At 68.5% G+C, this 16,369-nt stretch overlaps 1 protein-coding gene across 1 annotated transcript; it reads left to right on the top strand.

The window, feature by feature from the left end:
• The first annotated feature begins 1,058 nt into the window (after positions 1-1,058).
• Positions 1,059-15,929, top strand: SEMA4C (semaphorin 4C). Its single transcript, XM_038384767.2, has 15 exons — positions 1,059-1,280; positions 4,877-5,052; positions 8,490-8,638; positions 9,029-9,091; positions 9,390-9,488; positions 9,907-10,003; positions 10,162-10,278; positions 10,752-10,903; positions 11,128-11,303; positions 11,597-11,741; positions 12,025-12,247; positions 12,577-12,692; positions 12,964-13,121; positions 13,345-13,415; positions 14,056-15,929. The coding sequence occupies exons 1-15, from the start codon at positions 1,117-1,119 to the stop codon at positions 14,886-14,888; spliced, it is 2,739 nt and encodes a 912-aa protein (XP_038240695.2). The 5' UTR covers positions 1,059-1,116; the 3' UTR covers positions 14,889-15,929.
• The last annotated feature ends 440 nt before the right edge of the window (positions 15,930-16,369 follow it).

The following is a 16,369-nucleotide window of genomic DNA, read 5'->3' as shown; positions in this document are numbered from 1 at the left end:
GATGAAGTGAGCTGTAGCTCACGAAAGCTTATGCTCAAATAAATTTGTTAGTCTCTAAGGTGCCACAAGTACCCCTTTTCTTTTTGCGAATACAGACTAACAGGGCTGCTACTCTGAAATCTGACTCTTGGGGGAGGTGCTGATTTTGGTCTGAGCCACTTACTGCAGCTTGGCTTAACCTTCAGCCTAATCGGTCTGACCTAAACCGGATTAAAGCCGCTCTAGAGGGGAGCAGCTGCCTGCCTGCAGCTCCGGTTTCACACCACCCTTGGAGGCTAACGGGATACAGGCCTGCACAGACTCCCTGCGGGCAAGCACTGTCCCTGTGCCTCTTACACAGCTGTCAGTGACACCAGAGACGCTCCTCTAGCTGTTAGCACTATAGGGACTATGACACATGAGCAAACAAATCTGATTCTGTCCAGCAGAGGGCTGCCTCGCACACACCCTACCACTCCAACAGACCCGATCCCCGGGGCCTCCTGTGGTAGCGTTATCTCCCACTTTGTTTGGCGGGGCTGGTGGAATTAGTAACCAAAGAGTGTTTCAGTTAGCACAAGAGAGCCGTAAACCAGCCCCATGCCCTGCCCCCAGCCTCCCACTCCCACTCCCATCCATTCCCCACCCCATCCACATCTCCTGCCCCCAGCCCCATCCACGCACACACCCCAGCCCCCCACACCATCCATACACCCCCATCCACACGCCCTGCCCCCAGTCCCATCCAGCCACACCCCAGCCCCCCACACTATCCATACATCCCCCATCCTCTGCCCGCCATCCACACTCCCTGCTCCCAGCCTCCCACTCCCATCCATCCCCCACCGCATCCACACCTCCTGCCCCAAGCCCCATCCACCCACACACCCCAGCTCCCCACACCATCCATACACCCCCCATCCATCCTCCACCCCCTGCCCGCCATCCACACCCCCTGCCTCAGCCCCATCCATCCGCACCCCCTTCCCCCAGCCTCCTACCCAGCCCCAGCGGCACACACCATCCACCCCCCCGGAGCTGATCCCAAGGGCTCCCAGTGGCCCCGCGGCAGCAGCTGACGCTGGGGGGCTGAGCTCTGAGGCGTCCCATTCATCTGGCGAAGCGGCTCCGCCCCCCATGACGTCAGCTGGAGGAAGGGAATCGAGGCAGGCAGGGAGGCGAGCGGGCTGCACGCTCGGGGCGAGCGAAGAAAGGGCAGCGCCAGCGCCGGGCACCCCCGAGCGCCCCGCAGCCCCGGGCCCGTCGGTTCTCGCGCTGGGCCGGGCCCGAGAGCCCCGAAGGTGAGGGGGGGGGAGAGAGGCGAGAAGCCGCTTTTGTTCCTCTCCCGTGTTTGCGGGGGCTGCCGGGCTCGGCTCGGCTCGGCTCGGCTCGCTTGCGGCTCAAAGGGAAGCGAACCTCAGCGCGTCGCCCCGGGCCCCCTTCGCCGCAGCCCCCCCGTCAGGCAGGGAGCCCCCCGTGCAGCCGGCACCCCGCTTTCCAAGGCAGGCTGCAGCCCCCGGAGCCCCCCCGGCAACTGACCCACTTTCTTTGTGCGAACGAGCCTTGGGCTGGGGGCGAGCGCCGCCACCCCCCCCCAGCTCAGCCGAGCGCGGGGGGCGGGGCCCCCCCAGGCTTTGGGGGGGGCGCTGGCTTTGCTCTCTGCGGGCACCAACTGCGCTGCAAAGTTTTCAGGCTGGGCGCTCGGGGCTGGGGCGGGTTGGATTCCGGTGGGGGGGGGACTTGGGGGCAGATCTGCGGCTAGTGACTAGCCCCCCCCCCCCAAAAAAGCCCCTTTGCCCTCCCTGCACCCAGGGCTCCTGCAGCCCCTCCCCAGCCTCGCCTCGGGGGAGCGGGGGCCCCTCAGCCAAGTCCCCGGGGCGGGCGGGCGGTGGCTGGCAGGACCCGGGGTGGGGCGGGGGGTCCCGGCTCCGCGCTGTGGGGCCCAGGAACTCGCCCCCTCTCCGGGTCGTGTCAGCAAAGCCGCGGCCCGCTGAGCTTGCAGGAGGCTCCGCCCGCTTCTCCTTTCTCTGCTCCGCTCCGCCGGGAAAACACCGTGGGCGGGGGGGGGGCGCAAGCGGCGCCATCGGCGAGCCTCTTCCTCTGCCCCCGGGGCGGGTTCTTGCCCCCCGTGTCCCCGGGCTCGGCTCCAGCCCCGCGGGGCCTCGGGCACCCCTCGCGGCGCTGGCCCCCGCCTGCCCCCATCTGCGGGGGGGGGGACCGCGGGGGGGGCAGGACCCGCCCCCTGCAACCCCGGGCGGCTGCCCTAGAGCCCGCGGAGCTGGCAGCGCCCCCCAGCCGGCTCGGTCCCTTGGGGGCGCGGGGGCTGCCCCACCCCGCTCGGCAGGGCCGGTCCCCGAGAGCAACGGGCAGTGCCCGCGCCGGCCGGCAGGGGGCGGAGCGCGCCCGGCCCAGCCGGGCTTTTGTTCCTTCGCAGCCCGAGGGGCGGGGGGCGGCTCCGTGCTGGCCGGGGGGGGGCGGCTGCTGGGGGGGCGGCTCCGTGCTGGCCGGGGGGGGGGCGGCTCCGTGCTGGCCGGGGGGGGGCGGCTGCTGGGGGGGCTGCTCCGTGCTGGCCGGGGGGGGGGCAGCTCTCGGCCCCCCTGCACCCCAGGCAGAGTCTCTGCAGCCCACCCCTGCCCCGGTTGCGGGGCTGGCTCCGTGGGGCCGAGCGGGGCCTGGCCAGGCCCTGCCGGGTTGACTAGTGCTGGGCCTGCTGGCAGTGCGCTCACCCCTGTCCCCCCCTCGGGCAGGGAGCCCCCTGGGGAGACCTGGGGGGGTCTCTCCTCCCCAGGCTCGGGAATGGGCGAGCCCCGCGAAGGCTGGGCGGCGCCTGCCTTGGCCCCCTTGCCACACACGGCAGCTGGACTCCTGGGCTGGGCCGGGCCGTGTGTGGCCGGGGGTCTTGGGCCCCCAGGGGTCTCCTGTGGCACTGCTCCTTGCCACGCTCCGTGGCTTCGGGGCCTGGCGTCTCCCGTGCTCCCCGGGCTTGGGCGCCTCTGCCCTGGGTTGAGCCTTGTGCGTGGGGTGATCCCCCTCCCCCCACGTGGTGCCCATCGTCTCCCCCGGCCCTGGGGCAGCTGGAAGGAAGGTGTGCCAGGGGCAGGCCTTTCCTCGAAGGAGGGCACGGCGCCCTCCTGCTGTGGGTGGCTCCTGACCTGTGGGGGGTCCAGCAGCCAGTGGAGCAGGGGCAGGATCCATCCCCTGCGCAGGAGCCAACAAGGGCTCTCCTGAGTTGCCCGTCCCCTGGGCCCCGACCCTTCCAGCCCCCCGAGCAGCTGCCACGCAGTGGTGGTTCTTTTGACATGGGTGTTTGACACGCTGGTCTAAGACCCACCAACTCCGAGGGGCTGAGAGCAGGGGCTGGATTGGGCCGGGGGGGGGTCCAGATGTTCCCTCAGCTCCGTTGGGGGTGGCGAGCTCTGGCAGGGGCAGGGGCTGCCCCCTTGGCCTGTCCCCAGCCGGATCTCCCACTGGTGTGGCTGGCTTCCTGGCCAGGCTGGCCAGGAGTCCCACAGCCCTCTGCCTCGCTTCGTGGCCGGAAATCCACTTCTCCCTTGCGTGTCCTGCCGGGTGGGAGAGGCGGCTTCCTGCTTCCCTTCATGGAAAACAGTTATGGTCCTGCCACCGTCCGGCTGGTAACCTGTGAGCTCTTCCCACATCCGTCGGCCCCCCAGCCCTGCCCTGTCATCCCCCCCCATTTTGGCCCCTGCCTGGCTGGATGCCACGGGCACCTTCTGTCCTCTGAGGCTGTGTCCCACCCATGGTCTTTGTCAGTCCTTCCCCAGGACGTGCTGGGGGACTCTGGGCAGCAGTGCCCCCCTCTCCCCATGAGGTTCCAGGCATGTTTCTGCCCGCTCTGCTCCAGGCTGGCAGCAGGAAGCCAGGTGTCTGGGGTGGCAAAGACCCAGCACAGGGCAGGAGAGAGCCAGGCGTCCCAAAGCCCCTCACTGGCATAGAGGTAACTCACCAGCTGCCACCTGGGCTGGTGTCATTCTACCCATGTTAGAGGGGGAAACTGAGGCACAAGGTCAGAGAGGGAGTCTGTCAGAGTTGGGAATAGAACCCAGGAGTCTGGGCTCCCTCTCGGAAGGAGCCTGTGGGGACTTGCCCTATCGGGATTGGTTCAGGGGGCCCCTTTGGGGCTCTGACTGGGGAACCCCCTCACCCACCCCTGGGTGGAGTTTCTTCCTGCAGAGGATGTGATGGCTGCAAGGTGGAGTAATCCCAGGGGAGAGGCCGGGGGGGGGGGGGCGCAGCTGTGCGTCAGCTGGGAAGAGGAAGGAGCAGTTTTGCTGGCAGCCCCCGCGGCTCTTCCCCTCCCTCCTCCTGCTGACTCAGCACCAGCCCCACTGATGGCAGGAAGTAATTACTGAATGAGGTGACCACAAAAAGGGGAATCCGTGACCCAGGGGTGACACCAGCTCTGCTTGGCAGAGTCAGGGAAAGTTCCCAGGAGGAGGGGCTGGTGCACCCCCGGCTCCTGTGGGGGACACTCGCCTAGGAAGGGGGGCGGCTGTGGAGGTGCGGGGGGCAATGGCTATGGATAAGGAAAGAGAAGCCAAGAGCTCCTGTGTGCGCCTCCCTCTCTGACACTGGGCAAATCCCCCCCAGCCTGCCCTTGGCTCTGGGGGTAGGGCTGCCCCCCATCATCCCCCCCATTGTCGTTCCCTAGCTGGCTGGGTCAGACCCGTTTACTCTTCCATGGGGCTGGCTTGGCAGGGAGCGCTCTGCGGGGGGGGAGGAATCTGGGGCTGGCTCAGCCCCGCCGCCTCCCCCCCCCCAGCTGAGTGCTCAGAGCAGACGCATCTCAATGGCTCCCTTGTCCCGGTTTCCTGCCTGCCCACGTGCTTTGGCTCCTCTGCCCTTGGCCCCCTGTAACTTGCCCGTATCTTGCCGCCAGGCCCCCGGAGCAGCGAGTGGAGCCGGGCGCAGGGAGGCTGGGCCCCAACGTGCCACGGGGAAGTATGGACACCAACCACCTGAGCCTCACCCTGCTCACCGCCATCTGCCTGAGTGTGGGCACCGTCAATGCCGCCTGGTGGAACCTGGTGCCCAGGAAAACCATCCCCTACAATGGTAAGTGCAGCCGGGGGGCCAGGCCGCGGCCAGCTGCTCGCCCCCGGCTCCGTGGTACCTACGCTGGGGTCCCCAGACCCTCCCTGGCTCCCCCCAGGGGCTGCCTCTCCGGAGGTGACATCAGGTGTTTGCGCCAGCCCCGGGCAATGATCTCATCCTGTTTGCTGCTTGCTGCCCTCCCCAGGGCTCCCTTCCACCCTGCGTCCTGATGCTCCCCGCAGCGTGGGGGCTGGGCCCCGGGGTGGCATCCCTCCCTCATGCCCACAGCCTCTCCTTCGGCTCCTGCCATGCGTGGCGGGCGCCCGGCCCTCGTGCCCACGCAGGAGCTGCTCTGAGTCTGCTCCCTGGGTGCTTCACCCTCGGTCCCGTGGTATGGCACAAACCCGTGTTCATTCCCTGCCTTGGCGCTCGCTCTGGGGGTCTGAGCCTGCAACGAGAGGGGCTGATGGCCCCCAGTGGCGGTGCCCCTTACTCCCGACCCGCAGCCCCCGCTTCTGCCAGGCTCTCTGCGCCCAGGGCAGGTTTCCTCCTGGGCCCCCTTCAGCACTTGGGCTCTGCAGGCCCCCCTGTTCCGCCCCCCGCACTCAGATGCACGAGCCAGCCTGGGGTTGCAGTGGGGCTGGGTGCTGCCCATTGGCTCAGTTTCCCAGGCCCCGGCCTGGCTGTGGGGTGGGAAGGGGGTTGGGAGCCCTGGCTCCTCGCCAGGGTGCCCAGTGCTGGCCTTGCCCTGCAAGCGCTGCTGGTGCCCGCTCTACCCGCTGCCAGGGGCTGGGCTCATCCTCTCGGGTGCTGCTGCCTGGGGCCTGTCTCCCCATATGGTGGGGGCTGAGCAGGGCTGCGGGCTCCCCTCCCCCGCCCAGCTGAACCCTGGGCTGGTGAGTGGGGGAGGGGGGCTGATTGAAGCCAGGTGCCCGCTTTGATGAGCCGCGGCGCTGTGGCGGGCTCCGCTCCCCGGGTCTAATGGGCCCCAGCTGGCGGAGCGGCTGAGCCAGCCCCCTCAGTGCCGAGGCCCCAGGTTCTCCATCTCCTCTGGGAGCCCTGATCTCCAGGGTGCCGGGGGTTCTCCCGCACCTCCCAGTGCTCCTGGCCTGTGCCTAAGGAGTCTCTGGGTATTCGTGTGGGGGAGCGGGTGCGACCGTCTCTGGGGAGCCTCATTCCCTGCGTCCAGTCCCGCTTTGCCTGTGTGCTCAAGGTGCCCAACTGCAGCTCTCGACACTGGGGATGCCAAGTCTGGCAGGGTCTGTACCCCAGGGCATGGGGGCAGCGCTGGGGGCAGGGGTGAGCTGGCTGTGGCAGTTCCAGCTCTGGCTTGGAGCCTGCTATGCCCGCACCATGTCTGGCGTTGATGTCAGCGCTCGGCTGCCCTTGCCCCGGGTTCAGGATCCAGGGACATGCGGCCTGGTTGGACCCCCCGATGCCAGCTGGCGTGTGTGTATTTGGGGGTGTTGTACGTGGCAGTGTCTAGGAATCTCCCTGTGCCCCTGGTGCCGTTGTGCCAGGCGCTGTACACACCCAGACTGCAGAGCCAGTCCCTGCCCTGGGGTGACGTGCTCGTGGGTTGGGGATTGGGACACAGGAGGCTTCCGGAGGGCGGGGAGGGGGGGGGCCTGTTTCTCCCAAGGCTCCAGGGCAGTGTGAAGTGATCCGTACCCTGGGCCCTCTGCCCCAGCCTGGCGGATGGGTTTGTGTGGGGGGCTCACATTGCGGCTGGTAATACGACCGGGCTGGTGCTGGGTTTCCTGCCATCAGCTTGGCCCAGCTCCGCTTACAGGGCCGGAGCTGCTGGTCCCGACTTCCCTTTCCAGCCTCCCTGCACCGGTCCCTGCGGCTGCCCCGGGAAGGCAGTGTGCGCAGCCCCCAGCGCTGCGTCCGGCCTGGAGCAGAGCGAATGGGGGGCTGTGTGGGCGACAGCCCCCCCTCCAGCAGTGCCTGGCAGATCTCCCTCCCCCAGCCCAGAGTGTCTGGAGTTAGCTCTCTATGCGCCCCCCGGCTCCACTCTCCCCATCAATGTGCCCTTTCTCTGAACAAAGCCGGCCCTGGGGGCTGGGCTGGGCAGGGGCGGCAAAGGGCCCCTCTGCCAGGGCGCCAGGCTGAGCACTCTCCGGTTCCACCCGGCGCATCCCCGACAATGGCTCCCTTGTCCGGCCAGCGCAAGGAGCGAGCGGCTCCCTGGGGGGCAAGGGGGGCTTCCGGGAAGGGGCTGGCGCCCGGGGTGGGGCTGGCTGGTCCCACGTGAGCTCCCCTGGCCCAGGCTGCTCAGTGGATCTCTGTGCCCCGTGGGGCCTGGGCCCCGAGGAAGGGGCACGTTAGAGGTGATTTGTCTCCAGGCTTGGGGTGTCTGTGGACGAGATCACAAGCTCAGGGATGTTCCCTGCTAGGATAGCAGTTAGCGTGGGGGGCTGCGGGTTGGGAGTGAGGAGCATCGGCGGAGCTTCCACGGGAACCCCAGGGCTGGGCTAGCAGGGGGCTGCGGGTCAGGAGTGAGGGGCACCGGCAGAGCTGGGGGGGGCAGGGCTGGGCTGGCAGGGGGCTGCAGGTCAGGAGTGAGGGGCACTGGCAGAGCTGGGGGGGACCCTGAGGCTGGGCTAGCAGGGGCCTGCGGGTTGGGAGTGAGGGGCACCGGCAGAGCTGGGTGGGGGAACCCAGGGCTGGGCTAGCAGGGGGCTGTGGGTCGGGAGTGAGGGGCACTGGCAGAGCTGGGTGGGGGGCAGGGCTGGGCTAGCAGGGGGCTGTGGGTCGGGAGTGAGGGGCACTGGCAGAGCTGGGTGGGGGGCAGGGCTGGGCTATCAGGGGTCTGTGAGTCGGGAGTGAGGGGCAGGGCTGCGCTAGCAGGGGGCTGCGGGTCAGGAGTGGGGGGCTGCCAGCCATGACAGTGCAAGGAGGCAACAGCCGCTTGCCTAGCTCTGTTGCATGTCCAGCCGTATCTCTGCTGGGGGCTGTTGGCTCTCGGGGCAGGAAGCGGTGGGCGGCTGGGGCAGTTACACTCCTGCTGTCAGAGAGCGAGTTGTCCCCAGGACGCCCTTCTCTGGAGTTTAAGGTTCGTGGAGCCTTGTCCTGGGGCCAGCCTAGACTCGGCCTCGTCCCCTGCTAGCCATGACCCTCGGGATCCCTCAGCACCTGCCCCCAGTGGGTGGGATCCCCCCTTGCCCTACAGCTGGTTGGCCCAGTGCCCGGGGTGCCAGCCAAGCAGCCAGCAGGATGCCTGTGTCTCCTGGATGCCGCCTGCCCCCAGGGGCAGGGTGTGGGGCGGGAGCCCCGGCATCACCACACGGCTCTGGAACTTGGGGCCGTGCAACCTCTCTCCGGGCCCCTCGGATGGCACCGAGCAGCAGGCGGCCTGCATCACGGTGCTGGTGCCAGGCCCTGGTCTGGCCCTGGGCCCCCAGGAGCCCGTAGGCCCCCGAGTGCCCTGATGCCCTCCCGTCCCCTCCCCGCAGAGCTGAAGGACGTGGCGAAGCGGTTCTCCAAGGCAGGCGTGTCCCACTACAAGACGCTGACGCTGGGCGAGGCCGAGAGGGTGCTGTACGTGGGTGCCCGTGAGGCCATCTTCGCCCTCGCCACTGGCACCATGGAGCTGAAGGCAGCGGTAAGAGGGGGTGGGGTCTCAGCAGGGGCGGAGCCACTACAGGGCCTGGGAATGGCCCCCAAAGCCTGGCGGTGCCCCCCATCTAGGGAGATGGAGCTACCAGGGGTCTGGCTGGCCTGGGGGTGCTGGTTAAACAGTCCCTTGGGGAGCAGCACCCCCTGCTGGGCACTCCCTGAACGCGGGCATGTTCTCCTGGCTCTGCCCTGGGCTGGTTGCTGGGCACCTCCTCTGCAGGGAAGGGGCTCTTGACCCAGCTAGTGCCCCCCCTTCCCCCCCAGGTGTCGGGGAGCGTGGAGGGCTGAGCCCTGTGTGGCTGCAGGAGATGGGGGGGTGGGGCAGGACCTGGGGGGGCTGGTTCACCCCTGACCCCACTCCCCTCTGGCTTGGCAGATCTCCTGGGAGGCTCCGGCAGAGAAGAAAGTGGAATGTATCCAGAAGGGCAAGAACAACCAGGTACGTCAGCTGGGCACAGGGGCCCCGGCTCCCCACGCCCGCTCCTGGCCTCGCCCGTGGGCGCTCCTCCGCCTGAGCCCACGGGTCTGTACTGCAGCCCCTGCTGCGTGTGGGGGGGGGGCAGGTCCCGGTGCGGCACGTGCCACGTCTCTCCCCAGGCTGGGGGAGCTTACAGGGTCCCACATCCCCAGGCAAGTTCTACTTGCTTCATGGCCAGCCCTGCCCTGGTGCTGCTGGGGGTGGAGGGGGAACTCGGATAGACACCCCCCCACCCACTAACCAGCCCCTTTCTCCCCAGACCGACTGTTTCAACTACATCCGCTTCCTCCAGAGCTACAACAGCTCCCACCTGTACGCGTGCGGCACCTTCGCCTTCCAGCCCAAGTGCACCTACATCGTGAGTATGGCCGGGAGCAGCATGCTCGTCTGCTGGGACGGGACGGGATGGGCCGGGGGGAGCCGGGAGCTCCTGTCCCGTTCCCCACCGTGCCCCCAGCTGGGCTGGGATGGGACGGGAAAGGGGGAACCAGGAGCTCCTGCCCTGCTCCCCACCGTGCCCCCAGCTGGGCCAGGCCGGGCCGGGGGGAGCCGGGAGCTCCCCCTGCCCCATTTTGCCGGTAGAGGCTGGGAGTCCGAGGTGGCGAACGAAGCAGGGGATGCTGACAGGTGCTGCTCGCTGTGTGGCCGTTGTGGAGCTGAGCCATGCCGAGCCGTGGGGCGTTCTCAGACCCGGCTGTGGGCCCAGCACAGCCCTGTCTCTGCAGGCTGCCTCCTGCCGGGCCCCACTGACCCTGCGTGTGGGGCGTCTCTTCCAGGAGCTGTCCAGTTTCTCCCTCAACAGGCTGGCCTTCGAGGACGGGAAGGGGAAGTGCCCCTACGACCCGGCCAAGGGCCACACGGGCCTCATCGTGGGTAGGTGGTGCCCTTGTGGGGGGCTCCGCTGGGGGGTGTTTGGCTGGGCTGGGGGCTGGGACGGGGCCTAGGGTGCCCGGGCTGGGGCTGGGGGTTGGGGTGGGGTGGTATTTCTGCCCCGTGCACCCAGTTAACCCCTTCTTGGCCGTGCTGTCCAGATGGCGAGTTGTACTCGGCGACGCTCAACAACTTCCTGGGGACGGAGCCGGTGATCCTGCGTAACCGGGGCCCCCACTACTCCATGAAGACGGAGTACCTGGCCTCCTGGCTGAATGGTGAGGGGGGGCACAGGCCTGGGGAGCTGGCTGAATGGGCGGGGAGAAGGGCCCCGGGGCCACAGGTCGCACAGTTGGTTCTGCAGCCCCCTTTCTGTCGGGGGAGGGACTCTCACTGGGGGGCTCTAAGAGGAGAGCCCCCCCCCAGTACCAGCCTATCAAACTGTGGGTCTGGCGAGCTGAAAGGCCTCTGCCTGGGCTCCTGCTGCCCAAGTCTGGGTCTCTCCCCATGTGGCCTCTGGCCGGGGGGGAGGCTGCATTGCTGAGCTGGGGGCTCTGGGGGAGAGGGTCCTGCAGCAGTTGGCGGGGGCCGTTGGAGGGGGCGCAGCAGGGCATCTGGCACCAAGCGTGACGGCCTGGGGCTCCTCCCCACAGCACGGGGGGCTGGCGGGCCTGAGCGGGCAGCGGGGTGCGGGGAGCTGGAGGGATGTGGGGCCCACAAGCCCTGGTCTCATGTGCCGCCCCCGTTGCAGAGCCCCACTTCGTGGGCTCAGCCTACGTGCAGGAGAGCGTGGGCAGCGGCAGCGGGGACGACGACAAGGTCTACTTCTTCTTCAGCGAGCGGGCCGTGGAGTACGACTGCTACACCGAGCAGGTGGTGGCCCGCGTGGCCCGGGTCTGCAAGGTATGGCTGGGAGCTGCGGCCACCAGCCCTGGGGGAGGGGCCCCCAGAGACGCTGCGGCGTGGCCGGAGCCCGGGGGCCAGGCCCTGTAAGGGGACCCTGGTGGTGGCTCGGTGTCGAGGGGGGCAGGAGACCCGGGGCTGGTGCCAGGCAGGCTGTGCCTGGGCATGGGGCTCTCGGGATCTGGCCTGTCCCGGCCCCTCACGTGGTGCCTCCCTCTGCCCAGGGGGACGTGGGCGGCGCCCGGACCCTGCAGAAGAAGTGGACGACGTTCCTCAAGGCCCGGCTGGTCTGCTCCATCCCGGAGCAGCAGCTGCACTTCAACCGGCTGCAGGCCGTATACACGCTGGGCGGGGCCGGCTGGCGCGACACCACCTTCTTCGGCCTCTTCCAGGCTCGCTGGTGAGCATGGCGGGCAAATGGGGAGCCCCGGCCCACTGGGCGTCCCCCTGGGCCCTGCTGCCTCCGGCCCACCTCCACAGACCCCCACCCCTCTGCAGCCGGTGCCAACCCTGCCATTGGGCCTGTCTCCCCAGAGCTGCCCCCCAACTTTCACACGCCCCCCCGGGGCCAAGGAAGAAGCTTTCCTCTGGCTCCCTCCCACCCCCCAGGCTCTGCCCCGGCCATTGCCCGCCCCCCCCCCCATCCTCCCAGCCGCGGCTCCACGCTGGGTCTCACCTTCTCCCTCCCCGCAGGGGGGACGTGGACGTCTCTGCCGTCTGCCAGTACCACATTGAGGACGTGCGCAAGGCCTTCGAGGGGCCCTACAAGGAGTACCGGGAGCAGGCCCAGAAGTGGGGCAGGTACTCGGACCAGGTGCCCAGCCCCCGGCCTGGGGCGGTAAGTGCCACGGGGACGGGGGACCCAGCCATCACCGCAGGGAGTGCCAGCTGCTCTCGTCTCTGCCAGGGACCCCCCCAGAGCACTCAGCGGTGCCCCCTTGGGGGCTGGGTGGGCACTCGCCAATCCCCACCCCCACTCCAGGCCTAAATGGGGGGCACCTCCTGTGATGCCCTGCCCCCCAGGTTGGTGGTGTCCTCTGCCCTCACTTGGTGCCTGGCCCCTCTGGGCTGAGGGCTGGGCGCTGCCTGGCCCCACACTGATGTGGCCCCTCTCCCCGCAGTGCATCACGGACTGGCACCGGCAGAATGGTGTCGCCAGCTCGCTGGAGCTGCCGGACAACACGCTGAACTTCGCCAAGAAGCACCCGCTGATGGACGAGCCGGTGCTGCCATGCCACAACCGGCCCCTGCTGCTCAAGAAGGACGCCAACTTCACCCGGCTGGTGGTGGACCGGGTGCGCGGGCTGGATGGGGCCTCCTACAACGTGCTCTTCATTGGGACAGGTACCCACCGGGGCTCGGCTCTGCTCTCCCCTCCCTTTCCCTCAAGAGGCTCAGCTCCCCTCGCCCCGCCACCACCAGCTTGGGCCCAGCCTTGCCCAGCGGGGGGTGCAGTGGGGGGAGGGGCACCTCTCAGCTGCATGGCGCACCAATGCTGGGGGGGGGCCACTTTGGGAGCTGGTGAGCATGTGATGGGGGGGCAACCTGGGAGGTGCATCTCCCAGCTTGGGGTGGTTGAAGAGTTACTGGGGGCACCATGGGGGTGCTGCAGGCTGCCCTGGGCCCCTCCCCTGCGCACGGCTCCCTGCAACCCTGCCCTGCGGCTCTTCCAGGTGACGGGTGGCTCCACAAGGCCCTGGTCCTGCCCTCCCGCATCCATCTCGTGGAGGAGCTGCAGGTCTTCGAGCCGGCGCAGCCCATCGAGAGCCTCGTGCTGGCCCACCAGAAGGTAGGGGGTGGGGCACCTTGGTGATGGCCAGAGGGCAGTGGGGTTTGGGGTGGAGCACAGGGAGTGTGTGTGGGGTGGGGGATGTCCTGGGCTGTTGGGGGGGGGGGGGGGCAGGGTGCAGGGATAACGGGGGTTCCGTGGGGGGGATAACCAGGGGGCTGTTGGGTGGGGGCGGGACAGGGTTTGGGCAGTGATGGCTCTAGGCTGCTCCATCAGCACTGATGTGTGTGTGTGTGTGTGTGTGTGTGTGTGTGTGTCCCTGCCCCCCCAGAAGCTGCTCTTTGCCGGATCTCGCTCCCAGGTGGTGCGGCTGTCCCTGGCCGACTGCGCCAAATACTGCTCCTGCACCGACTGCGTCCTGGCCAAGGACCCCTACTGCGCCTGGAGCCGCAACGCCAGCCGCTGCCTCCGGGCTGATGGCGCTGACGGGTGAGGGGGCCGGGGGCTGAGGGAGGGGACACGGCCTGCGGGCGGGACACTTCCCATGTGGGGGGCAGGAAGGGGCTGGCCCCTCCCAGAGGGCCCTGATTAGCATCGCCCTGCCCTGCCCTGCCCCACTGGAAGGCCTCCTCCCCGGGCTCTGGCCCCCATCCGGAGCAGGCCCCAAGGGGAGGGGACAGCTGGGGCTGTGCTGACTCCGGGTCTCTCTCAGGTCCCTGCTGGTCCAGGATGTGGTGAACGCGGACACGGCTCTCTGCAACCTCCTCCGAGCAGCCCCCTCAGGTGAGAGGTCACCGGCCCCCCTCCCCAGGCTGGGAGCTCCCTGGGAGCCAAAGGGGCTGGGGGGGACATGCACTCTGTTAGCTTGGGGGGCCCCCCTCAGCGCAGGCTTGGGAGCCGGGACTCCTCTCTGTGCCTTAGTTTCCCCAGCTGGACAGCCAGGCTGACAGGTGCTGAGGTACCTGCCCAGAGCAGGGGGGCACAGGGCTGAAGCTGCCCTGTGCTGCAGGGTTTGGGTTCCTGTCCCAGGGCCTCTCCTGGGTCACCCAGGACCTGGGTGAAGGGCACTTGGCCCTTGGGCTGTCAGGCCAGACCATGACTCGGCCAAACATCTCCCGTACCCATCCTACAGGCCACAGCCACCCCCCGTGCCCTGCCGGTCGTGGCACAGCCCAGGTGCGTCCATGTGCCCAGCTCCTGCCACGGCCTTTGTGAAACCAGCAGCAGCGTCGGTGCCCACGGGGCAGGTGCTGTCTCCAGGCTGGTCTCTGCAGCCTCAGCAGAGAGGCCTAGGCCAAGCCCTGGGGCTGGCGTCGCCCGCGGGGCATCCCTCTGGGGCAGGGCTGTGGGATGGGCAGAGGGCTGGTGGGGAGGGGGTCCAGCCCCCACCTCAGCCTGACCCCTTCTCCCCTCTGTCCCGCAGCTAAAGTCGCTCCCAAGAACGTCACGGTGGTGGCCGGCGCAGACCTGGTCCTGCCCTGCCGCCTCACCTCCAACCTGGCCCGGGCACGCTGGACCTTCGATGGGCGGGAGCTGGCCGAGAACCAGGCCTCGCTGCTGTACGACGCCCGCCTGCAGGCTCTGGTCCTCCTGGGTGCGGGCCCCCAGCACGGTGGCGCCTACCGGTGCTTCTCGGAGGAGCAGGGCGCGCGGCTGGCGGCCGAGGGCTACGTGGTGTCGGTGGTGGCAGGCCTGGCCGCCACGCTGGAGGCGCGGGCCCCGCTGGAGAGCCTGGGGCTGGTGTGGATGGTGGCGATCGCGCTGGGCGCCCTGTGCCTCGTGCTGCTGCTGGTGGTGCTGTCCCTGCGGCGCCGGCTGCGGGAGGAGCTGGCCAAGGGCGCCAAAGCCGTGGAGAGCACCCTGGTGTACCCCATCGAGCTGCCCAAGGAGCCCCCCAGCCCCAAGTTCGTCCCCAGCGCCGACTCGGACGAGAAGCTCTGGGACCCGGCCAGCTACTACTACTCGGACGGCTCCCTCAAGATCGTGCCAGGCCACGCCATGTGCCAGAACGGCTCGGCCACACCCTCGCCCCCTGCCAATGGCATCCCCGGGCAGCCCCTGGCCTCCCCGCCCCCGCACTCGCCTAGCCGTATCCATCTGGGCAGCATCCGCGGCTCCTCTTCCAATGGCTACATCCGCCTGCAGCTGGGTGCCGAGGAGCGGCCCGGCTACAGCGACCTGGCTGAGGAGCTGCGCCGCAAGCTCCAGCAGCGCCAGGCGCTGCCCGACTCCAACCCCGAGGAGTCCTCAGTGTGAGCCCGGGGCTGCGGGCCTCTGGCACAGGCACGGCTACCTCAGACCCGGCCGGGGGCTCCGGGATCCCCTGCCCCGCCCAGCCGGGACGCTTGGATTTCAGTACACACGTGGGACCCTCTTTCTAACGACCCTGGTGGATTTTGATACCCCGGGGTCAGTGTTTCGGTGGATCTGGCCCATTCCGCAGTCCACCCTGGCCCTGGACTCTGCCCCCCTGGCTGGGCCCTGGGAGCGGCTGGTTGAGATGCATGGGCAGGTCCTGGACGGACAGAGCGGGCGCACGAGTCTGCCCCGGATCCTGGGTGGACGGAGCTTACTTAGGACCTGGTGCCTGGAGTGGATGCTGGCTGGATTTTGGAGGCCGGCTCACCCGAGAGGCACAGCCTGGTGCTGTTGGCTGCTTGTGGCTGCCCATCCTGGCTGGCACAGCACTGGCGGGTGGGCGCTGGCATGGTGGACGCTGGGAGCGAGGGCGGACCCTGAGCTGACCCAAGACGCCCTCCCAGTAACATTGGGTGCATTGCATGCTGGGAACAGGGCGCCTGTCCCCATTACCTGTAGGCTGCAGTCCCTGGAGAGGAGGGGGGAAGTCGGCTCTGGCCCCCCAAAGCGGGTGATCTCCCACGCCCCATGGCCTGCATGCTGGCGATGGGCCAATGGTGTCCTTGTGCCCGGGTGGGGGAGGGGCTGGTGGAATGGGGGGCTGTGGTCTGTGCCCCCCCCGGCCAGCTCAAACTGCAGAGATGGACTTGGTGACTTTGCCACGCCCCCTCTCCGAGGAGTGGAGGAGGTGGGGTGGGGGTCACCAGTGTAAATACCCCCACACACATCCCGCCTGAGTCCTTGTCTCTTGGCCAAGCCAGTTCCTGCCCCACCTACCCCCCATCCTGCACGCCAGCTGCCCCCCCTCCCCCTTATCCATGTAAATAAGCAACAAGGACCCACCCCACCCCTGTGTAATTTATTTGTTACGGAAATATATTTATTGGCTGTAAATATTGGAGTATTTTTATATTAATAATAAAAGGGAGAGAAACCCCATCTGGTGCCTGTTTCCGTGTGTATGACGGGGGGCTGGTACCCTCGCTTGGTGCCGGCAGGTGCTGTGTTCTGCTCCCAGCTCTGTTGGGGTGGGTTTGAGAGAGACGTGGGGGTGGGCAGTTGGGCTGATTGGGGTGGGGGGGGACGGCACTGTGCATTTTGTAGCTAGAACATGTGCGCGCGCACACACCCCCGCCCCCCCCGGGGGCTTGGCCTCGCTGTCTGTGCCCAACCTGATCTCCTGCCTTCTGGGCCCTGCACCCCCTGCCCAAGGTGCCCGGGCCAAAGCGCAGGAGCCCTGCCCGGGCTGGGGGAAGGCTGATCCCGGCCCCCGGCCTCTGAGCTCATGGAAAAAGGAGCAGGCGGCCTATAAAAGGGCATTGAGTCTTCCCAGAGTGGAAAAAGCCAGTGCTCCCCTGGGAGCTGGCCTCCCTGCCAAG

The sequence above is a fragment of the Dermochelys coriacea genome, chromosome 26, assembly GCF_009764565.3.
Source record: "Dermochelys coriacea isolate rDerCor1 chromosome 26, rDerCor1.pri.v4, whole genome shotgun sequence".
NCBI lineage: Eukaryota > Metazoa > Chordata > Testudines > Dermochelyidae > Dermochelys > Dermochelys coriacea.
The sequence above is the reverse complement of the archived record's forward strand: the minus strand, read 5'-3'. Positions and strand labels throughout refer to the sequence as shown.